This window comes from Dromaius novaehollandiae, chromosome 6 (assembly GCF_036370855.1).
Source record: "Dromaius novaehollandiae isolate bDroNov1 chromosome 6, bDroNov1.hap1, whole genome shotgun sequence".
Lineage (NCBI taxonomy): Eukaryota > Metazoa > Chordata > Aves > Casuariiformes > Dromaiidae > Dromaius > Dromaius novaehollandiae.
The window spans coordinates 28858681-28883983 of NC_088103.1; the positions used below are offsets into that span (position 1 = coordinate 28858681).

Below are 25303 nucleotides of genomic sequence, written 5' to 3' on the forward strand. Positions count from 1 at the left end.
AGCAGAACAACCCCAACTTTGGCTAAGGCTCTTAGTGCTACATTAATTGTATTGCAGTAGCAAAGCACTGCAATATACAGAGTTTGTGTACTAAGTGACCTAGAACTGACAGGCGGATTACTAACTTGACTGGAATTACCAAAGCTAATAAGAAAAGTGAGCACAGTGACAGGTTTACTTGCGCACATAACTTGCTAGCTAGAGATGTGTTGGGATCTGTACTGGGTAGAGACACTTGCAGCAAATATTTGCTCGACACAGTTCCCAACTCACACTCTTCCCTCGACCCCCCATTAAAAGCATTTAAAGCAGACAAGCTGGATCGCATCTACCATTATAATGAAAAAATGGACATCAGCAGCCACAAACTATGAGTAGCTTTCTAACTTCCTTGCTCAATTTTGCCCCCAAATAGAAAGTTTTAACAAAAATCTAATACGCCATTTCTCATGTTTGCTACAACCTGATGCCAATGCAAATCATCAAGAAAAAAAGAAAATACAGACGCACCTCATAGGACTTTTTGGATTCACCACTTAAGTTAATGTGAGATTGCAGAACCCAGCTCAGTCTGATACAGGCAAGCTAAAATTAATCTTGAGAAAACCCTGCAAGAACGACTGGGAATCAGAAGATCAAAAGCTGAAACAGCCCAACGTTTGACATGAGAGAGATTGGACCTTCACTGTATACTGCGTATTTTATCCCAAATAAGACCAAAAGTACGAAGAAAGATGCTTAAGTGTGATAACCACGAGGTAACTTTCAGCTCATTTCTACAGCTGCAGGAGCAAGGGACATTCCACTCTGAACTTCCTTATTAAGTTACTCTATCTGCCATTACACGATGCAGAGCACAGATGAATTCAGGAAGACTGACCATACCAGAAGGATAACTAACATCTTCAGAAAGTCTCAAAATGACATCTCATTGTCACAAGAGTGACCTGAATCACACCTGGACATGTGCAAGGAAGGCTCCAAAACTAAACTAAGGCCCCGCAGACTTGTGACAGAACTCACTTCAGACTGTGGACTTAGATACCTCTTACGTAAGACAAATGAAAATTGTCCCTTTTGTGGGCACAATCATCATCAGAGCCTAACTGTTAAGGGACTTGGTCCTCAGGCTGGTCCCAAGAAAGAAAATCTAGTGCTCATAGTCATTTACAGCAATTCAGAAACTTGATAGTCCTTCATTAGATTAGCTGCTTTTATGTCCAACATTTACTGAAAATGGTTTCACAGTATAACAGCTGGAATTTGTGCTCACCTCCATAGTATTCTCATTCCCCCTGAGGGATCAGAAGATCTTGATCCTCTGGTAGGCAGAGAATATTAACAAAGGAAAAAATTCCTGTAATGCAGGAATGGATGTTGGAGCTGAAAACGAACATTTCTAGATTCCTAGAGTCAATTTTGTCTGGAAGGAAGCTGTCAAGAGCAGATGGGCAGTTTCTTCCCTGTGCAATTTCAAGACCCTGGTGTATTGCCTATGCAGGAGACACTAATTACCAAAGACTGGATTCTATTTAGTTGATGCTTGGCAAGCTGTATGCGATGAAGTTCATGCATCTCAATACCAAGCGTGAAAGAGGAGAATCTGGATCTATCCCAACTTTTTTCATTTGCCTTCTCAGATCACAGTGAAGTCACTGTCTGCAGAGTCAGCTCCACAGAGCGCAGCCTGCCAGCCTTCTCTGCTTCTGCAGTAGGCCGGGGATGCGCCAATGCCGTATGTCACAGCTGCAAAATGAGCAGAATTGGAAAGGCCTAGCCTCATATTTTTCCCCAGCATCACTGCTGCAAGCACACTTTGCTCTGGTGCTAAGAGCCTTCATCAGAACAGAGGAAAGGCACATATGCCAGGCAGAGCAAAGCTGTTTTTGCCAGAATCATGAGAGTTTACTTTCAGAAATTTTACTTCCAGTGTCTGCAGGATCTGCAATTTATAGACATTTCTGCACCACAGGCCCCTCACCTAGACAGCACAGCAACTAACATGAGGATCTACACACAGATTACAGCTCTGACAGGTGGGACAAGGCTGGAACACTCCTATTCTCTGCCATGCAACGTGTCAGGTAGATGAAAACAAACCAAGGATAGGTTAACAGTAGAAATCTTAAACTACAATGATTAAGAGAAATGGTAGGTTAAAAGCAGGGCAGGAAAAAAGCAAAAAAGGAGACTACACAAACTTGTCTGTAGATACCATAGTGGGTGTCAGTGAGCAGCTGATAAGATCTGAGATGGCACTGGAACGGACAAGGAACGCACGCATCGCCAAGGACTAGCGCTGCTGTTGGCCAATCAAGGTGGCATCTCTCTAGCATGAGGCAGTTAGAGACAAGCAACTGCTGCAGCCTCTCACCCTCAGCAGCCACTCCTCACAGCCACTCCTCACAGCCAGGTCAGAAGCTAGGGACAGAAGCATCAGATCTGCCCCTCCTAAGGACACTGATCACATTAATCATGCAGAGAACGCTCTGGTACAGACAGGCTAGTCATTCTTTTACAGAAGAAAAAAAAAATGGAGATACACTCCTGTAGAGAGTCATAAACAACAGGCAACTGCCTCCCCAGTGACTGTTCCTCTGCAAGGCAGTTTGCAAGACACCTGTCTATGCCTCTTGTCACAACTGGTTTCTGCAGTGCACTCTAGCTTCATTCAGAAGCTGCAACTATCACAGAAGTTAGTAGAAAAGCAACATCTCAATACTTCAGATTTGCATCATTTTTTTGAGCATTTTTTTGATGTAGGGGACCTTTCCCATGTGACACACTGCCAGAATTGAAATCTAAAGCTGACCATATTACCATGCTTCCCTAGGCTTTCTCCCTCCACTCCAAGCTTGGTCTTCCAGAATCTAGACTTCAGCTTTCAAGGAGACTAATACAGAGAAGGGAAGAAGAGTCTAGTTGCCAGCCTGTATGGTTTCATTTCTGGTTTTGCAATGCATATCCAGTATACAAGATGCATACCTGTAGTCTCAGGCTTCAAGCTGCCATTAACATGCTCTCAATTGATTATGAGCCATATACGGTCATACGGTCACAGCTGCACCTGAAGAAACCGTTCACTGAAGACAGGCTTCACATCAATACTGCACTAGAACACTCAATGAGTCTCCACACCCTCCCCTGCCCTCTTCACGTTCTCAGCAGTTCCATCAAGTAACAAATTTGAATGGATTCTGTTAGTCTTAGCCAGTTAGAACTGACAAAAATGTTATTTTCTATGCAAGTTTTCATCAATAGAAGGACTCCCATAAATTCCGCCCCCCCCAAGGCCGTATGAACTGTTCACATACCGTTCTAAAGTCCTCCTCAAATTTGTAAGCTCCACCTCCTGTGGCACACAGTGTAGTATGCAAACTGGAGAAGTTCTTTTCACTACCCATCTGTATGAATCTGTGCATGGCACAGCTGGGGAAGCGGATAAAATGCAGATTTCCTTTGCGTCCACACATAGTCAAATTTTTCAGTTCAAGATGGACATCACGAATGCCAGTTTTACCATAAGCTGTATTGGAGGTCAAGTATTTCCTAATGCTTTTCAGGTTTTCCACCTCCTCCTGTTCCTCTTCTGCAGTAATGTCTTTAGGTTCAAAGTAGACCAGTTTAACCAGTGTTCCTCCGATGTCCATTCCAAACCACGGGAACGCTAAGGGCAAGGGGAAACAAAGAGAAAGCCACTATAAATATACAGGTTAGCCATATCACAAAATATTTGCTGAATAACAATTCAGTTGGTGCAAGTTACAGTATCAATCTTCTCCTGAAAGCTGTTGGTCACTTACATATCCAACTCACATGTATTAGGTACCTCTCTGAATTAGACTTTATAATCAAGCCTCAGTTACCAAAAACAGCAAAGAAAATCTCAAAATACCCTTCTTCTCTGAAGAAGCATATTCTAACAAAGTGAAAATAAATTCTTCCAGGAAAAACTTTTCTTCTTAAGTCAGCACCTCTTGAGAGAGCACACTGACTGCATTTCACCCAGTCTGACTCCTGTCACCAATTCTTAAAATAGATCAAGGCAAGGGGAGGAAAGGGGGGAAAAAACCAACCAAACCAACAATATTTCTCAAGTCACATTTCTACTGCATAACATCTATAATTCCTTTTCCACTCCCTCTATCCTTGATCAGCTCTGCTCTTGATTAAAAAGTCTCTCCAAAAATAGTACACTCATATCTTTAACACCAACCAGAATTTCTAGCATTACAATGCTCCTTCTGAACTGCAGCAATAAGTAACACTCCTATTACAACGGGAGTCTCCTCAGCCCACCACAACCAGGATCTGTTAGAACTGTAATATTTGCAGATATGAGCAGAAAGAGAATGAGCTGCATGAGTTCAGTGTTTAAAACCCGGTGACAATTCCCTTTTCTGAGCATAGATCCCCTGTGCTGGGGCAGGCAGTAAGCTATCACACAATTATGCTAGATATGGCTAGAAATGCCACTATCTGCCACAGCTGTCCCAGGCGCACCAAAGCCTTTGTTCTGTTAACAGCAAGAGAAGTTCATTACTGAAAACAGACCACTGAGACAGAGGATACTAACTGAACCAGGTTAGTTTGGCTGCCCTAAGTGCTCTGCTTAAATATACACACACACAAACATTTTAAATACTAAGCCAGGTAACATCTTTATGGAAAATGAAAAGTGAAAACACAAAATTTATACACAGGTATTACAGAAGGAGGCAGGTAGCAATATTTCCTACAGAAATTTTAATTATAATTACTTGACTATGTGGCTTACACAAGATCAGTTTCTTAAATAGCAATCACACAATCTTTTGTGAAGGGCAGATGGACAAATAATATGACCACAACTCTATTCATAAGTCAAAATGACCTCCCTACTTTCAAGAAGAATCAGGTAGCCCTGCTAGAAACATGAGTCTATGAACTGGGGCATCTCAACTTCTTAGTGTTGATGCAAACTGCAAGCCACAGACACCATATGCGTTACTGATTTTTCTATTGGCGAACCAAATTGTAAACAACTTGGGGCAAAGATTTCAACAAGCATAACAGATACTGATCACACTGTTATTCCTCAGGTAGTCACAGATCAGTATGAAGTTACTCAACTTCAGGCTAAGAGCAGCTTAGAGTCTCTTCCTTCTCACCACAGGGGACAGCCTGCACCTCATCCTTGTCTAGCTGAATAATCTGAAAGACTAAGTTTCACAATTATTAATACAAAAAAATTAATCTGCAAGTGTCAAACATTTGACACCTATTTTGTCCCAGTGCTGTATGCCAAATAATTAGTCCATCTGTTCCTCCCTCCTTTCCCTAGCTATAGGGAAGGCATAACACAGTAAGTTCCCATGAAGTAGCTTGCCAGTGGTTCAGTTTTCTAAGAGCTACTACTGTTATCTCTTGTAAGGTCTGTTTAATTTCATTTTCCATCCCTCACAAACTGCAAGACACAAAGATATCAAAACAACAGGCTTCAATGAAGTCTAATTCGAGGTTTGGGAAGATAAGCCTCTACAGATGCTAAAATGGGAAGAAGTAGAAACAAGTTTTTTAAAAAACAGGCTTTAAAGAGGCAAACTATTTTATCATACATTAACCTGTAATTTAGTCACTTTACTAAGTGCAGGGTAAATATTTAAACAGAAGTGGTCCATACTGTACAATGCTACAATGCAGTAGAGCTCAGGATGGCAATCCCATTTGTGATTTATGCAAATCTTTAAACTACCAGGAACTTGAATTATTTGTCACACTAAGATAGTAAATCTCCTCTTCAAGATGTATCCTAACTATGCAAACAGTAAGTTCAACATTAAAAGCAGCATGGTTAAACTGTACCATACAGAACCAGCCTATAGCTAAGTATAAGCCAGTTGCCAGTCTTGTTCATTAAAGGCATAAATTCTGCTACGTTCTAATTGCGCTGACAGTTGCTTTGAAGCTATAATGTAGACTGTACAGTAGATCACAAGTAATAACAGCTGAAGAAACTGCCAGGATATTTACTCCTATAACTTAAGATTTTGAAGAGAAATAATTAAATCATTAATACAGAAAAAGTACTGTAGAAAATGACTATCAACTTATTTCAAGACTATATAGCCCTCAGAATAGATGCATGTAATTTCAGATTTAAAAAGCAAGTGGAAATACCAAGACTTTTTTTTGTTTTTTAGTTTATTCTCCCTGTGAGTCTAAGCTCTTTTCATTTTGTGGGCCAAACTGCCAGCTGCAGAGGGAAAAGAACTTTGGTCCTAGAACAGAATCAGTTTTCTTGCAGCACAAATAAGGAGTACAAGATCACTCCACAACCACTAATACTTCAGTTATGCAGAACAGCTTTGTTTTCTTCACAGTTGCTAACACCAGCTTTCTGTTGAAATTCACCTGCAGTAAAGGAGACAAATACTTTGACTAGTTGGCCATCTAGGACAAAGAAACCAAGTCTCACAGTCCCTGAGAAGTCCCACTCAAATCCATAAAAGCTCAGTGTAACTGATATCACAGTAAAAAAAACTTTTGTACTCCAGTAATTACTTTAACAATTTGTTGTAACTTCTGTTACTATCAGTTTATTCTGAAACAGAATGCAAAACTGAAGCACCACTAATTCTTACCACTTCTTTACAGCTTCTTTAGATACCCCATCCTAGTCTGTACCTACACACTTCAACTTTGTGGAGTCTACTGAATGCGGTGCTAACAGAAACATGCACGCAGAATGCAAGGGGGTCCTAGGTCCTCCTGTCTCCCTGACTACAGAAAGTAAGACCTTTCAGCCATCACTGAGATTATTAGGGCCATCACTGCCAGCTGGTGGGTATGAAGAAAGGTATTTGCATACATACCGCCTCTACAGATCTGAGGGGAGAAGGGTGAAAAAACATTTTTTTTAAACTGGGAACCCAGCATTTCATTAATAACATGAACTAGAGTTCAGTTTCTTGTGTTATTAAAATCTAGAAGAGAGAGGGGAGGAAGGAAAAGCCAACAGATCTACATCTTTGCTAAGTTATTCCAACAGTATTCAGAAAAGTGTGATCTGTTATGAAAAATAAAGACACTGGATGTGTCACAGAAATATCTTCAGTGTAAAAAGTGCAATTCTGCTTAGTTAAAATTGTCTGACGAGACTTATGAGTTGATTTCTCTTTTTGCAAAGAGAGTTAGCATCTATTACTGTGGGGAAAATAAGACTGCCCTACTATACGGCTGCACTACAGTAAGTCATTAAAAAAATCTTGATAATACTGTAAGTCTAGTTCTAGGCTTCACAGAGCTGATATGGAAAGCCTCAAGATGAATCATTTACTTTTAAGAGTCTGGCACAAATCAAAGACTCCACTTATCTTCTTAGGAAAATTAATTCTCTTTATGTTAATAGACTGCACCAACGACTTACTGGCTTATTATCTAGAGATAAAAGTCTCCATTACTCCAAAACTTTGCTGCAGCAGCATGTGACTATGCAAACAGAAGGTATCTCCAAGCACTGCATGAGGTAACCTGATGCACACCAACAGCTGTGCTATCTGGGGGAAAGGTTCGCTCACGAGAAATTCCACAGCACACTTCACCTAGTTTCTCCACAAGCTTTGAACAGCATGAAGCCATAAAGCTACCCCTACAAGACCTGTTACGTTCAGAATTGAACACATTTTATTTTTTAAAAATTCTATGCTTAACATAAAATTTAATCAGGGGAGAAAAGTTATCAAAGCATTACCTGTTCCTCATGGACAAGAACTCCAGGGAAGTAAGAATGGAAGGGGACACCTTGGTCATTAAGTAACATTTTCCCCCATTAAAAGGGATAACAAATGATAATCCCTTTCGTATGTTTAAGCAACCTCCACATGAGGTTAGTTGAATCTTTTTACTCCTCTATTCTTACAGAGAGACTGTGCCTGAATCCTGCTGGTTAGATCTTTCTTCTCTCCACTAGGATCCCAAAGTTATTTGTGACCAGGTAACAGCAGCTTCTCCTTTTGCTGAAGTTGTTTCAGCTTACACATCTCTCCTTATTCATTACTGCAGATACCAGTGAAAGGCTGTAATGTCTTTGCAACCTTGTTTCAGCAGTCAAACCCAGCCAATCTCCACTTGTTAGTGAGGAGCTCCATTTCCTTTTCCTGCACTTGTCTGAAATTATTTTTCCTTGAACACGGATAACTAGCGCAATGTATGCTATCTCAATATTTTATAGATAACTTGAATGGTGGTATCAATACTCTTCAATATTTTCATCACAAATACCTCACATAACCTTAGGTTTAACTGCTTTCTCCCCTCTCCCAGATACACACATGATGAAATCCTATGATTTCATTTACATTTTTCCTAATGCTTTGCTGTTTCCAAATGAGCCCATTTTCTAGCAGTCATTCTTAACAGTTATGAGTCCTTGATTAGTCCTATTAACATCCAACAGATAATTATCTAGGCATTCTTCAGAGATCTAAAAAACTTTTATCTCTTACTTAAAACACTACACATAATTAGAACAACGAGATACCAGTTTCTGATCAATAGGAACATTGTGTTTGTGTGCGCGCACGTGTATCTATGTATCTATATATATATCGTCAAGGTCACGTGATGAAGACTAATACTAGTTTCTCTTAATCACGCTATTTAGCAACTTATAATGTAAAGACCTTAGACTCTTGGACTTCAGTACTTATTTGCATATTACATTTTGGGAGCCTTGATTTCAGAGACATGAGAATTTAAAAGCAACTGCGCCTTTTAGAAAAGCAATATCAATTACTACTGCACAATCTGGCTCCCCATCAGTTTGCTGCATAACCAGCTTTTTACACTGCAGATACATATGCTTGATCTTTTGATGAGCTAAGAATTTCCTGTTTCAACTAGGACTGGAAGAGGGAAAAGCAGAGTCAAAAATAAGAACAGAGAGAAAAAAAACAAAATAAAAGTCACACAAGATGGGATAGCCTTCTCACAGCTTCTGAAAGCTGCTTTCTATTAAAAAAAAAAGAAGCTGATAATAGCTTACATACATAGCCCAATTATTTCTTTCTATTTTACACATTTATTTTGAGCAGTCTAAACATATGTTTTAAAATGGAAACATTTATTTTCCTTTGAGCAAAAACAGAATGTATAGCTAGAAAAGAAAAAAAAAAAAGAGTGATCTCTGCCTAGAAAGTTTCTTCAAGCCTTACAAAATTACAGATAAATCATGTGTGCATATTAGATCAAGCTTTCCAGATAATCTAAGGACACTGAGGTAGCAAGGGCTTACTGAATTTCTACCTACTCACTTGAAAAAAAAATTCCAAACCAGAAGTACAGAGCTGTTTGTTAAACAAGTGTGACCATCCACACATACTGTAGTCATATTACCAGAAACTGATTTCTGAAGATAGCAGTGCGAGACTAAGTCAGCACCTGAACAGCATACCTGCATAGAAAAAAACAACCTCCCCCCCAACCCCCCCTCCCAAACTTACAATGACAGCACCCAGCCTAACGGAAGTGAGATGTGCACAAGTTTCCCGTTCTTGCCGACAACGCAACGCTATCTTGGTGGTAACTGTGATACTCGAGTGCAACACCCAGGATGCTGGGCCACAACACACAAACTGGTTCAGCTGTTCTCATGACCAGTCCTACTCCCTAGGCAATCCTTACTCCTACCTATATTAAAATCAACTGGAGACTTGCTTTAAGCAGCATGTGACCACAAGTAATTCTTAAGATTGAAAAATTGTGGGATATTCTAATGTCTTGGACAAAACTCCAGTAACCAATAATGTTATATTTCTTCACTGTGTCATACAGTATGAAGACCAAAACCATTTTTACTCCTGTTCTCTTCATCAATAGTATTATATAATCATGGCATCCCATATCCAACATAACTGTCGGTGAAAAATCCTAGGTTTTCCACAGTTAAGTACCCAGACTAAGTACATAACCATGCTGTACTCAAACATCACAGATGTAACAACGTAAATACGGGCAAAACCATTCCTTACTGTGAAGCTAAACCTTGAAATGTCTAGAAATTAATCAGGGCAGTTGTAACACATATTAGTTGTAAACAGTCATGCTGCTTCAAAATACAAGTTCTTTGACCTCTAATAATTACCAGCTAACTTGGGGTGACATGTAAGGTGCTGACTCAACTTGAGACCTGAAAGCTTTATCTTAATTTTAAAAAGGGCAATACAATTAAGATGTCCAGCTGGCTTCTTCCCTACGGCTGGAGTAGAATAAGGCTGTGATGCATCAGTGTAATTAACTGTCATGCTGAAATCTTTGTTCCTACTTGGCTACAATACCGTTTCACAAGGATCGATTAACGGAAAACAGAACGAGGACAGTTAAGTGCCTTCAAAGATTACATTTAACCTGAACAACACGATACTTCATCAGGCTATTTTTACAGCACTGACAGCATTTGAATATTTTGTTCTCTTCTGGAGTGCCCTACAGTACGAGGCATCATAACAAGATACCCTTCTCCATTCATTAGACTATGCTGTGGTACAAAAAGCTAATGTAAATCCTAGTCTCATTAAGGGTCTGCATTAATGATTTGAACCAGGGACGTTAGGCTTACATCGGTTTTCTGACAACTCATCTCGTACAAGTGAGAAAAAAAACAAAGTGAAGACAAGTTTCTCAATGGAGGGAGAAATAGGGGGAAAGTCAAAGGGAAGACAAGCTAGCCTTCAAGCACCACAAGCCCACCAGCAAAGAGCACGGGTTTCCAAGGGAAACTTCCCTTTCCTGGGAGTACAGAAGTCTACCTCACTCTTACATCACGACAGTGAAAATAACCATGAAAACATGTCATTCATGAGGAGTTAAAGGAATAATTGCTGCAGACAGGTTTTATTAGTTGGAATATTGGGAAATGCCAATTATCTTATCTTTTTCACCACACAAAGCAAACCCCACAGTCAATACTGAAGTCTTATATGCCATGTGGCAACAGCACTTCATTTTGCAATGTATCCTCAGGCACAGAACAAACATCTGCAAAGGCCAGGATTGAATACAAAACCCAGAAAAACGGGACTCCATAATATTCACTAGAGAGGGATGCAGTAGAAAGCTGCGTAGTAGCAGGAGAGTCTGAGTAGAATATAACAAAGTTAAGCTAGTGACAATGTACTCCGTCACACTTTTCTGCAAGACTCATGCTAAATTGCAAATTTACTCTCATACAAAATAAGCCATACAAATTATTAAAGTATAGGATGAGCAAGAACTAATGTCTTCTACTTAGCAAAGAAACTGTCCCCAAAATAATTTTATTGAGCACTCCTACATACGCTTAACTGCTCTTTTTGTTACAGCCTTGTCAAAAACCCCCACATCTGAACACAATGTTGTCATGTGTGGGCAATATAAGCATTGCTGCCTATGCTCTCTACTTTCACAGGCTTTTTTCCCTCCTGAAGATGAGAAGGAAAACAAAATCCTCACTCTCTTATTCAAGTGACTACCTGAATCCCTAGAAGTCTTATCCTTTTTTTCAAAACAGTTCTTAAGATTATGAAGAGTTTGATATGCAAGTGCTGACTCCTCTTAGTTACACCAAAAAGTATGCTAGTCCGGAATCTTGTTTTCCTGTAGAACAAAAACTACACTGCAGTTTTTATTCTTGAGTGAGAGCCTGAAGCCAGGAAGGGACCGGACAAAACCAGTCTGCAACAGAGAATGGTTTGATCACCAGCAGGCTGAATTTGGTAGAAGACAGAGTAAGTTAAATACCCACAGGTACCGTAAGCACTAAATGATTATTCAATGCAGATAACTTTCTAAGGGAAAGGAGCATGCATAGTTCATAAAAACTTTGAAAAAGCCAGTGGAAGCATTGGCTAATAAGCAGCTCCGAAAGCCACAGCTTTTAGAGACGGTTTCCAATCAGTTTGCTATGCTCATACGGATAAGTTTTCAAAACCTGGATATTCATTTCGAGAGAAAATAAAAAAATCCAGAGTAGCTGAACGCACACTATTTCCTACAGCGTAGACACATCCTTAGATGTTGGCAGCGGGTAGCTGTGATCCTGGCCATCCCCGATCAGTCTTTCGGAACACGCTGAACTTTTAACAAGGAAGCAAGTGCATTTGTTGGCTTTACTTGAAGGGCTACAGAAGCGTGAGCATAAAGAACCGGGCTACTTGTTCCAGTGCACTGTTTTAGTTGTAGAATTTACTCTGGAATTATTCAATAGCTCTAAGTTTACGTATAACAAGTCAGCTATGACTAAGTGAGTAAAGCATATTATTATCAACAAATTAACACAATTAAGTATGTTGCAAATACAGAAGCTAGAGACTCACAGCCTTAAAACAAAACCAAGCAGCCAGCCAGCCTACTGACACTTCCCACACTAGCTAGCCAAAAGCTGCAAGCAATGCTCATGAGAAGCATATGACAAGTGTTATCTGAAGTTCACTGTGTCTGCTACATACACATGCAATCTTTTTCTCCCCTAGTCAGGGGAATTTGTCCTCGGCTTCTAATTTGCTCCTAGTTTTAGCCAGGCTCGGGGGAGAAGGCGCACGAAGGCCAGCGCGCTGCGCCTCCCCGCATCCCGCGCGCACGGCAGGGGCGCCGGGGGCAGAGCCGCGCGTTACTTACAGCGCTGCTTGGCCTCTATGAGCTTCATGGGCGCTGCGGCGGCGGGGCGCGGGCGCCGCCCGACGCGGAGCAGGGCGGGCAGCGCGGTGCGGCGCGGCGCGGGCAGAGCTGGCAGCCGCCGCCGCCGCGTTTGTGCCGGGCCGCCGCTCCCCGCCCGCCGCCGCCCCATTGGCGCAGGGCGGGCGCGGCCCACGCGGCGGCAGGGCCGTGCCCGGGCGCCGCCGCCGCATTGGCCGGCGCCGCGGGGCCGCGCTCCGCCCGGCGCGGTGCAGCCAGCCCGGGGGGCGCACGCCGCGCCGCAGCCCCCGGCCGGGGCTGGCGCCCGGGCCCGCGGAGACGGGGAAGGGGCCGGAGGCCGGGCCGAGCCTGCGCCGCCCATCACTTACGCGGTCGGTGCCTGCGGCCCGAGTCCACCCTGCGGCGCAGCCTGCACTTCTTGGCCGGCGAGCCGTGGCCGAGCGGCGGCAGCTCCTGGCGGAGCAGCAGCGGGTGCGGCGCCTCCCCGCAGCCGCCGCCGCCGCCCCGCGGCTGGGGCGCGGGGTGGAAGCCGTTGTGCAGCAGCCCGCCCAGCAGCGGGCAGGGGGCGGCGGGCGGCGGCGGCCCCGCGGGGGCGGCGGGCTGCGCGCGGAGCTGCTCCCCCATGGCGGCGGCGGCCTCGGCCCTTTGTCTGCCGGCCCGGCGGCGGCGGGGCGCGGCGGAGCCCCCGCTCCTGCCGGCTCCCGCGCCCGCAGCTCCGTGCGCCGGGATGCGGCGGCGCCCGCCCCCCCCCGCCGGCGGCGGCGCACGGCGCACGCGTCCTGCCCGCAGCGCGCTGCAGAGGGGCGGCCGCCGCCGCCGCCGCCGCCGCCCTCCCCCGGGACGCGGCGCCCCCGCTCACGTGCGCGCTCCCGCCCGCCGGGCACCTGCCGGGGGCGCGCGCAGGTGCCGCCGCGGGGGGGCGGCCCCGCCCGCGCAGACGCACGCGCTCGTGCACGCGCACAGCCGGTGCCGCCCGGGCCCGAGCGCGCAGCCGGCTGCGCCCTGCGCTCCGCGGGCCCCGCCAGCGAGGGTCAGGGTGTTGTCCGCGCTGTCACGTGTTTCTCTGCGGCTCCCAGGGACTAGGGCGACCTTGAGTGCGTCTGACCTCCTGCTTTCTCAATACCTCCCCGCACAGCTTTGGTTATCCGCTGGTGACTGTCACTTGCTGCCTGACCGCTGAGCCATCCCGAGCTTAAAAACCTATTTTCTGAATGCAATGCAAGTGTATTAAATACCAAATGGTCGTGAAATAAAACTGGGTGAACTGCACCGCAGTGCCACATGTGTACTTGAAAACCTGTGTAATTAAATCCTGCTCTGCACCTCAAGGTCATTTCTTCATACTAACTGCTAGTCACTACATAGATGATTTTCCTTAAAGGACAAACCAGCCACATAATGGCTCCTCGTCATACCTACGTTTAGTACAGGACCCAGCCCCTCCACTGTGAAACACCTACAGAGAAACAGGAGTTGTCCCAATTGCCCCCAGAAAGGGATACTCTATTACTAAGTTACTTCACACAAGGTAACCTGTGAAGTTCTCTCCGCTTCTTGGCCGAGGTCAGAATATTATGTTTAGAAAACTGGTAAACGGGCAGGTCACAGAAAACAGATGTGCATGACGCTGAGGTATAAAACATGAAGGATAAACTGAAAACATCAAGCTTTCCTTTCTCAGAAAGGAAACACTTGAAGGACTATTTCAATCTGGAGCAGGTAACAGCAAGGAAGCAGATAATAAATACATCATGGTTACTGAGAAACACGTAAGAATTCATAAGCATAAACTGACGGAAGGGAAATTTAATTTAGACTTGAGGCAGATATTTCCTAGAACAAAGGAAGTGAAGCATTAGATTGCACAGAAAGATTGTCTAATTGATGCAAGTTTTAGAAAAAGCTTAACCAAACATCTGTGCAGAGCGGTCTAGGTAGAGTTGATCCTGCCTTAGAGCAGGGAGAAGGCAGGGCCTAGACGCCTTTCTGAAGTTCTTAACAATCTTATTTTTTCTAACTAAATATTTCCCTAATGTTTTGCTGTAGGTTATTGCACAACGATGCTGAGGATAGAAGGGAACTAGATTGTGCTGAACAGAAGTAGTAGGTCAGGAAAATATTCTGTTAGGATACGATCCAAATTGCTGACAAGTTTAGGGGAAAGTCTACACCACTGGTACACAACAACAACAAAGTTACCTGCAAATAATGTTGGAGGACAATAGAAAAACTGAGAAATGTTAGAGATGGTCCAAATCAACCTTTATGTTTTCCCAAAAGACAAGTTTTATGTACAGGGATGGATTCCCTTCAGAATGTGCAAGTTTCCCTGATCTAAGCTCTCTGGCAGGTATTGACAAAAAATACTCTCCAAGCTTTTTTATTGCTGTGCTGCTCCCTTATCAAAACAATTTCAGACTCTTGTACTGATAAATATCACATGAATGGATTTATGCACTTGAAAATGCCACTTTTTTGTGTTCTTTTGGTTCACACTTGTTTAATTTTAGAAAGAACTTTTGAAGAGGTTTTATATGCCTTTTTCAGTTTTGATTTCAGAATTTTTCTGCTCTTCCACAATGCAGACTAAGACAATGAGAGTAGAATTAGAGGATGTTTAATGTATTATGTGATCACCTGTAAGGGTCTGAAATGAAGGAGTCTCATGCCCTCAGACGTATATAGCATTGCTTATTTCGGGCACAGGCAAACTACATTGAAATTCATTTTCCATTGAATGGAAAAAGACCTGAGACTTCTGCATTAATAAAATTAAAACTGGGAGCAGCTAATTGCTCATGCTCTTCTGCATCAACTCTGAGCCACAGGTAGAACTACAGCACCACATTTCGTGAAGTCATCGCCTGATGTGGTGATGCAGACAGTCTGTGCTCTCCTAATATTCTGCACAGAGGCTAAATAGGTGCCATGAAGCTCTCACATAAGTACAGTTAATAGTAAAGAGTAATTTAAATTTACTTTGAAAATCTGGAACTTGTGAGAAGAGACAATTCAGAAGAAGAAATATGACAGAAGTGGCACATCATCGCCTCAGAACAGGACAAAAAAAATACACTGAAAAAATACACTGTCCTGCTATTCTCAGTTGAGCAGCTGGCTCAAGACCTGACGTCTGCTGTTTTGGGTTGTTCTTTTTTTTTTATCCATACTATTTAGAAGACAATACATCATGACACAACAGGCTGAAGGCAGATACTGTTTCAAAGAAGAGGCATTGCCCCCTATTGTCTTCACACCACATATACACATTCAGTATGTTAGTGCCTACTGTACATCTCTTAATATTAATTTCTGTGTATTTTATATATATTTGAGTTGTTCCAAATCAAGAACTAGATTGAACATTTGTCAATGAAATCATGGCACATATTACAGTCTCTAAAACTTTGTCCAACCATGCCACAGTCTTCCTCTCCCTTTTACCCTAACTTTCTAAACAGATCCTGTGAGCCAGTTCAGTTTTCAATCTAACTTGAAAGATAAGAATGCAGGTGCTGGTGCAATACTGACAAACATCTAGGATGCTTCCGGGTCTTTAAATATTGACTCAGTATCTCTATCGTCCTTTATGAATAAGCGCAGATGGAAACTACTTGTTTATTTTTAAATCATTTCTTACGTTTCCTTTCACAGTAAACCAGCAATGTGGTGGGAACGGGACTATAATCACATGCTGTACTGAAGAGTCCAGGATACAAATGGATTCAGAACAGTGAACAAACCTGCTAGTACTGAGTCACTGTGTACTACAAATTGGCATGGCAGACATTTCAGGCACTATTCTACACCTCCCTGCAGTTCAGATGCCTGGCTTTCTACTTTTTTTTTAATTATTATTATTATTTATAAGTACACGGTGCCAGGCTGTAATGTTCTCACTCCGTGAGTTAGTTTCATCAAACTAATGACTAGGTTGTGGTTAAGACACTCTCCTATAGGATCAAAAGCACTGCACTCCAGCCCTTACACAGAAGTTCCTTCACTAGAATTGGAAAAAAAGCCCAGGTGCAATAGCATCAGGGAACCTGGCCCAAAATGCTTAAGAACCTCCCCCCACTCCCGATTCTGTGGGGTTTATGCACCCCTAGTCTAAGACAAAGCTAAAATAAGCACCAAACACGTGCAGTCCACATGTAAACCCATTACCCAAGAACCAAAAATATGCTACAGAGCATCTGTGTTGCGATTCTAACTCAAAGCCAGATAGCTACAAAGCTTTGGCCATATTTTGCAGAGAAATGGTAATGAGGAGCATGCATACATCCTCTGAAATTACACAAACTGCATTATGCAATGCAAAGAGCATAATGAAACAGACTTCCCTTATAGATGCCTGCAGATTTATGTTCTAGGGATTTCTGGCTCCCTGCCATTTCTGTTTATATTTCCATTCAGATGACTTCTGTTTTTATCCTGTTTCTGTATTACAGGAAAGTCATACTAGCTCTCATTCAATTTTTTACCCTTAGAAAATAAAGCAAGTACGGTACTGCTTAATAAATTAACATAAAAATACTAAGAATATTCCTTGGAAAAAACAGATACTGCAGTTTGTTTTAGCTATATTCATGTATCACATGCATCAGAAGAAAAGTGTGAAGTCCTAGAGTCCAGTATTTCTCCCTAATTTCTTTTTAGAAAAAAAAAAACACCCTTAATTTTTTTTTGTGTGCATGCAGGGTCTTCTGTAGACACACATGTTCAAAATAGGTTCTAATGATCTTTTTCCCTCATTCAAAATTGCAGGGCCAGAAAACCAACAGTCAAACATAACTATATAATAACAAATAATAGTTGTGTAAATCAAACAGGGCAAATGAGCTCACAAACTGAGTAGAACTCTTATCTGGAAAACGCAATGCCAGCTTTTAGAAAGGGACCCAAGTAGCTCTAGTATTATCAGATGCGATCACAGGAAAGCTAAACCTAATTGTGATGATAGCTGCCTAGCACAACAATTCTGCTCTCCCCAAAGACCTATGGATGAGAGAGAGGAAGCTGACTGCAGGTGACTGAGGAAGTGAAGCGCATAAATTTAGTTGTGTGCCTAAATCTTTGCCAGATTGAGGCCATGAAGTATTATATTGATACCATCAGTTCTTGCCCTCCCTACCCGCCTCTTGGTGTGGGCTTCTTTCAGTTATGCCTTCTGTGTCACTAAAACAAAAAGTGCTGATTTAATGAAGAGCCCTGTTTCCTCTGCAGAGCGGGGAAGATCATCTCCCCTTCGCTTACACGGAAGGAGAGGAAGATGGAGAGAAGTACCCTCGCTGTTCAGGAACCTGGCTTTGGTAGTCTGAACAGCTCTCAGGAGGAATGTTCTTTCAATTCCCTCACTACAAATGGGGCATAGATAGAGCATCTCCCAACCCAACCGCCGAAGGTGAGCGTCCAGTCAAGGCAACGTGAACGTTACCTGAAAAAGCTACCTGGACCAGGGTATAACATGTATATCGAATAATACCAGCCAAGAGTAGGGAGTAACAGTCAGGAGAGTACATAGGTGCAGCCTGGCCTTACCAGTCTGTCCATCCCTGCAGCCAGACTTTGCACTGGCCCAAGTGGTTTCCAAAGTTATTCTCAGGAAGATATGAGATAAGGCTAGTGTTCGTGGTTGCCCTCTTTCTTCCCAACTGAAAAAAAGGCATGTAGCAGTCACAAAGCAGCAAGAACCTTTGTCTTCTAAAGCCTTCTCTTCCAGTACAACAGTCTGTGTGTGCCCAACTAGACAATCACAACATAGTTCGAGGGCATGTTGATTCTCCCCAACTTTAACTGATCCCAGAGTTGTTGGTGCTTCTCTCTTATGGAAAACAAACCCTCAGTGCCTTAGTTCAGACATTTCTAATATAACTCCCCAAATTAGTGAACATTTTAAAAAAGCTAGTCCTTGATTACTGCCGAGGAGTACAAGCCAGTGAAGATAAGGTAGGTGTTGGAGATGAGTTACCTTTTTCCATGCCATAGTTCCTATTCTGCAGAGAGTCTGTAACAAGCAAAATCCAGGTAAGGGATCTAAACTCTAAAGTGTGCAAAAGGTAAAAATCTTGTTACACACATACTCTCCTTTGCCCCCATCAGCTAATCCACTACACCTCCAGTATTTAAGTTCTTGGCTCAATGCACTGCTGCTTATCTTTAATTACCAAACTTAAATACATAAAAGTAATTGGCAAACATGCGAGCTCACAACCCACTGATTGAGAAACACTGTCCATCATCATAAAAAGTGATTGCAACAAGTGGCAGAGCATTTGGTAGAGAAAACAATGGCCTTTGCTCTATGACTGTTCCCTCATAGACAATTATACTGATCTATGTACGGCCACACTAGTTTTGCTTGGCTGAATATCTTTACCTCTTTTTCAACTCAGCATTTTTATATGGTCCTTCAAAAATCCATCAGTAGGGAAGTGACAGTTTCAAAACAAGCAGTTTGAAAGACAACAACAGAGTGGTATTGACAGTTACAAACAACACTCTCATCCTCATTCAGCACTGCCAGACCGGTGGAAGAGGAGGAGAAACTGGTTGTCCTATCAACATTCAGCTGCACTGAGATTTTCACTTGCATTGTTCTGTATTCCCAGAGCTTAAATACAGGCATGAAATTCCCATGGATATTAATGATTCAGGATTTAGTAAAAATAGAGGACCAGACGTTGCTATGCCTATAGGTCGAAGAGGAATAAAAGGCATCTCCCACAAGTTTTGTAGTCTGCCTAGGAATCTGACACATTTCCAGTTTGGACAACATTGGATTACTCCCCTAACCCAGCAGGGAACATACGATACCCATCAGAGAGCAGAAAGGATGCAGAGCCTTATTTTCCCTCTTCCAAACTAGTCCACAGATGGGGATCAGTGCAACAGAGAAACAAACCACACCTTCGGCACTTCTCAAACACCTTCAGTATTAGCAGGGAGGTGTACCTCTGAATCAGCATTTCAGCACAGTCCAAACAGCACAGCTGAGTCTGGAGGTAAAACTTTAATACTTGAACCATATGAGTTTGCTTTCAGATAAATAAACCAAAGGTTTGTTTAGGTTTTTGATGCTGGAAAAAACATTTAATCTGTCCTTGTGAGATTAAGTTAAAACCACAGACAATAAAACTCAATAAATGCTAGTCTTTTAAAAACATCATTTTAAAGTCCATGTTTGCAAAGAACTAGAGAGTCCTGTGTAGGAAGGGGCTGTGCTGTAAACGACAAGTTTGTTCCTGAAGGCTCCAGCTACCTAGTAACCAAAGAAGGGAAAAAAACAAACATTATGGTAATGTCAGGTTGGTTTGATATAGTTACATTCTCTGCTATTTCTGGGATTGGTGACCTTTCAGAGAAAATATTGCAGTGAATAGTCTGTTCTGTGCAATGAATTTTGTTTTGTTCAAGAGGCTAATTTAGAGATTTCAGGTTTTCACAAGGTCAATATGAACTACATATACAGGAAAAATTAAAAATAGAATTATAACCATAGACTTGTGTCTCCTCATTGGACACACTGAAAAAAACACTAAAAATAAACTTCCAGGGCCTCTCTTGCATAGGAAACAGCTTGCATTTCATTGCAGGAACCTTACAGCACCAAAGTGTTTATTTTCCTGTAATAAAATATAACTTGTCTCCCCCCCACACACACACACAAACTCTTGGTCTAATACATATTTAAGACTCAAAGCAACCATCTGGGTCATCAGAACAAGTTCTTTGCAATCAATATCCAATTTGAAAAGGTCTAAGGAACATCTACTCCAAGTACAATGGGCCACAAAAGATTTTCAAACATCCTGTAACATGTGACTGAGCATCTTTGGGCCAAAGCTTTCTTTTGATATTCCCCCCATAAGGTCCTAATTATACACATTAATTCTTTTTAACTGAAGAATGGTAAATTGGACTCCTTCATTGAGCATGGCCAACCAAAATTGTTTTATTTATCCTCAATTTTGACATGGGCGTCACATAAAGAAATTGCAGAATTAGTTTTAGTGTCAACCATTTTGCAGAAGGGAAAATAAAACAAAATCATTATGTATATCCTGTACAACAGGAAAAAAGGACACTTTTTTGTTTAGAAACCTCTGTATAGCTATTGAAAACAAAACTGATGGGGCTAACACATCTGTCTCAGATACTTTTTGTCTAACTGCTCTAAGAGTAGCAAGCACTGATTGATTTGTTTTTCCTTCATTTAGAAATATTTTTAAATACCAAAGACTCAAAGGACACAAACATCCATTATCTCTACTCCACTTCCTCTCAGAAGAAAAGAAAAAAGAGCAATGTATACAAGCCAAAAGGGAAGTGCAGGTGAAGGTATGAGGAAATACTGCTGCAATTGTTATGAGGCATCAGAGGTCAAGGACTGCAAACGCTAAGATCCCAACAAACACCGCAAGTGCAACACTTCCCAAGTTATTCTTTAGAGAACTCCAAGGATTGGGTCTATAATTCTTTGTGGATAGCCTCTTCCCTGAGGGAGTCAGGAGTGAGATATGTTCACAATCTGAACAATGCCTGAGGCTGACAAAAATCTTTCTTTCTCACCTCCTTAAACATAAAACCACCCTACTTATATGATCTAGTCTACATTCACAGGCACAAGATAAGTCTAATAAGCTGACCTAAAATCCTAAACCAAGAAAAATTGTTTTATGACCTCCTTATTTTGCCACTTTTGAGTTTTTAAATCCTCTCAGCACATGTAAACTAACAAAGTACACACAATCCAATACATTTTTAGAGGAGATTAATTCCCACACTTTCAGGCAAATGCAATCAGCATTTGATTGAAGCATCATAACTGCTTTTATAGGATCAGTAAGGACTACTTAATCAATGAAAGTACTTAATAAAACTTCTGTGAGATCTCTTCCCTGCAGAGAGAAATCAGGCTGGAATCCTAGTTTCAGTCAATTAGAAAGTCTGTAGTAAAAAAATAAACAAACAAAAGAAACCCCACATATTTACTAATGGAGTATACATTTGATTATAAGCAGATTGATTCCAGTCACAGCACAGGCTGGCATAAGGAAAAAGGAAGAAGACATATATAGTGCTCTGTACCCACAGATCTTCAGAAACTTCACAAACTGTGAATAATTGCTCTTCTCACCTCACATTTAAAGAAACAGAAGCAACAATGACATAAACAAAACCGAATAATACGAGAGCTGAGAATGGATCTGCAGACAGCCCTCGCCTTCAAACTAAAACCAATATTAGATCAGTTTGACTCAAAAAGGAAACGAAACCCCCACTCCAAACAGGAAAATGTAGTTATCTTATTCCAGAACCACTAGGATTTTTAAGCCGTTTACCTTGGCAGGATCAGTACTGAAATGATCATCTGAAAGACTTCTGTTTGACGACATCATTAAAGTACATTAATTCTCTTAAAATAAATTCCCATTTTTTCTCAGCCAATCACAGAATCAAACAACAGCTTCAGTTCTCCTAGAATTGTATTCTCAGCAAACTGGCTATTAATCTAGAAATGCTTTGGATTGTCTGATTAGCAGTCAAACTTACATTTCATCAGACAGAACATGCTGTCTTCCACTTGATATGGCAGGGCCCTGGAAAGACTCCTCCTTCATGCTGCATATTGAAAACAGGACCCATTTATGTTTTAAAAAAATCTTGCTTGCAATTTCAGCAAGCTAATTCATCAGTATTAGTTTCTTTTGTTGAAGCTCCCTGAGCCTATTGGAAACATACATTTTCACTTCACCAATGTTTTGCTGTTTGTAAAATTCAGTGAAGAGGTACCTATTTATCTTTACATGTACATCCACAAAGGTTATGTCATTTGGTTGCTACCAGCGTGATCAAAGTTCTAGGTGCTTAGGTTACTGACCTCAAAACACACCGTTTGAAGTCCTTGTTTGACATAATTTCTGTTATTCTCTACGTCAATAGTTGTTTGATCTGTTCTCTAGTACATTTAGAGCTGAATAAAATCAGGAGAACAGAAACTCAGTGCAGTTTTCTTAGACATTCTCTTGTGTCAGTACAGGAATACTTTCAGCTAAACCAGCAAACAGCCGACTTTTTAGAATAACGACGTATGGCTACAAGCAATGAATTTGAATAACTTCTAATGTTATTTTCCCCTACCAGTTTAAGAATTATATTAGAGAAACATGAACACTTCTCTAAAACTTGCCAAACCTTCCTCTTCATTGCCTCAACTGAAAATAATAACACTATGATAAAACTGTTCCATGATTTCATTGCGTGATGAATGTCTAGCATGCAGGTTACATCTGACTTCTTTAGGCAAGGGTGCATGTATAGCCAAGTGAGACTGAGTTCCCTGCAACCGGTGACACTGAACTCTGATATGAGTTAATCATACAGAGGAAGAAAGGGGACAAAGGGAGTCAGGGGAAAAGGGGAGGGTGAGCAACAGACTTGCCTAATATGAGGCCAATGTTCCCAAGTTCGTCATCTGAGTTCTGTTTCCATCATATGCAGGCACCAGCATTAGCTTTGGTTTCATCAGATCAGACCCGCACTGTGATTTCACCTTGCAAACTGCAGTATTTAAAATAATAATAATAAGTTGCCAGAGCCTTTTGAAATTAATTGTTTTTAAAAAATATTTTATGGGGAACTTCAGCAAAGCTGTGTACTCCTTGTCTTTTGTTCGTGCTTTGGTAATTTCTTTTATGTCACCTCCCACTTATATCCCAGATCATGATGGGATGAGGCCAGATTATAACGTACAGGCTCTTACAAGCCCTCCTATTTGCAAAGCACTTGGACGTAGTGGGGCAATAATAGCATTTGAATCTTTCACAATAGCAAAAAATATCACCTTACCTACATATACTGCAGTGTTACCAGACAAGGAGTCAGTGGAGTTCTGGAGAATTATTGTTGGGGACAGGAATCTCTGTGCCCTACCCCTGCCTGCATGCTCCTAGGAGGTGGGATGTCTCCCTAGAAGACTGTGATCTGAAATGAAGATTGCGGTGCAAGATAGCACTTGGTCCTCCTCATACTCCTCCATTCTTCCCAGAACACAGGATGCCTTGACCCAACACAGTCCATTCTGTGCAGCCACATCCCTCCAACTGTTTCCACACCTGTGGCAGCTCTGGTCCAGTATTTTGCTAGGGGGGAAGAATAAAGCCAATTCCTCCTCCACACCCCTCCCTCTGCTCCAACGAAGTGGAGAAGCTATGTAAATAGCACTCTCTGGAAATGTTCTGAAAAGTAGCTACAGGAGAGAGGAGGGAGCAAAGGGGATCTGAGCTTAATAACTGGACATACTTTTCAGGGGGTATAAAAGATAACAGTGCATAGCAGTGCTGAGCTGTGCTGTCATGCTCGTGCACGCCATGGCAGACAGAGCACAAGGCTAGTAGTGACCCCACCATTTTGGTATTACTGGGCAGTTCAGAGTCATGATATTACTAGAATACCACTTTAAATTCCACCACTATTTAGAGGCTAAATTAAAAGAAACAGGGGCGTCTTTCTTTTTTTTTTAAAGTTAACTGATAATAAGCAAGCTCGTCGAAATTGAGAAATGATTTGAAAGCTCTATGAGCAGAACCTAGCTAATGTTCCAAATGATTACAGCCTACCAGGAATGTGTGCAGCCAGTAATATCCAATATATTTAGTTTCACAGAAGTCCACAGTGAAGAAAGTATTGTTACTGCAAATTACCAAATAGTGGTCCGAGGAAAGAAAAATTTGAAGTTATTTGCTCAGACATACAGCTTACCATTAGTAAAGGTAGGACTCAATTCCATTATCTCTCGGATCCTCCAAAATAAGCTACACCAAAAATAACTCTATAAAGCACAAATCTCTCAAGGCATTTATATTCTTATCGATACAACACTGGCTGCCTCCATAAACGAAATTTTACTTAGTACAGATCCATCCCAAGTAAAGATGGGATGGATCTTCCAGTCTTCCCCATGTCTATGTTCTCAATAATATCCAACAGATGATTTATTGAGAATTCTGGGATGAAAAGTTTATGAGTAAGAAAGTTCTTGTGATAAGGTTTTGATAAATCAGTGCTTACAGTTCCTGGAAGCAAAGAAATACACACCACACTAGACTTCCTTTTCCCAAGTTCACTGCTGAGATTCCTCGTGGCCGTGTTCCAGGCTGCTTTAGATTCCTTGTAGCTAGCTATACCATCCACCTAAAACTGAAAACAAAACATCAGATAAACAAATTTGGCATGTGCAGTACACCCTCAAACAGCACTATGGCATAATTTGCAGGGTATAGCTATATTTGTTAGACCTGAAATCAAGCCTCATGTTTATTTGTATCAGCAATAGCCATCTGACTAAAACAATAATAATATCATAGCATTTATTTCTGACTCACTTGTCTTGGATAATTAATTCTCTGAAACTATGAGTCACCTAGTCAGAAGTGAGTCATTCTCTAACTTTATACTAATATTATCCTTAAAATAATAGGCTTCCTCCTTTACCCATTAATTTTTGCATGTTTTTGGTTCTCTTCACAATGCCAAAAATGTTGCTTTATATAGAACATTTAGGTTTATTGTTAGAATAATTCATTTTACACAATGGCATGCACCCAGAAGGATCTTATGGTGATAAATCTGCATACATCAAGTGTATATA

The 25303-nt window shown here is 41.7% G+C and overlaps 1 protein-coding gene across 13 annotated transcripts in view; it reads right to left on the reverse strand.

Annotated features, from left to right (window-relative positions):
* Window positions 1-25303, reverse strand: part of PANK1 (pantothenate kinase 1) — a 50839-nt gene that overhangs the window by 17520 nt on the left and 8016 nt on the right. For 2 of the 13 annotated variants that reach the window (XM_064514021.1, XM_064514025.1), the window contains exons 5-6: window positions 22207-24852; window positions 3315-3667 (exon numbers count right to left, since the gene is read on the reverse strand). In XM_064514021.1, the coding sequence (XP_064370091.1) occupies window positions 3315-3667; window positions 22207-22225 (372 nt within the window). In that variant the 5' untranslated portion in view covers window positions 22226-24852. Of the gene's footprint in view, window positions 1-3314; window positions 3668-12633; window positions 12785-13019; window positions 13398-22206; window positions 24853-25303 lie in introns of those variants that run through there. The other 11 variants (XM_026094115.2, XM_026094112.2, XM_064514026.1 and 8 more) reach the window with 11 other exon arrangements.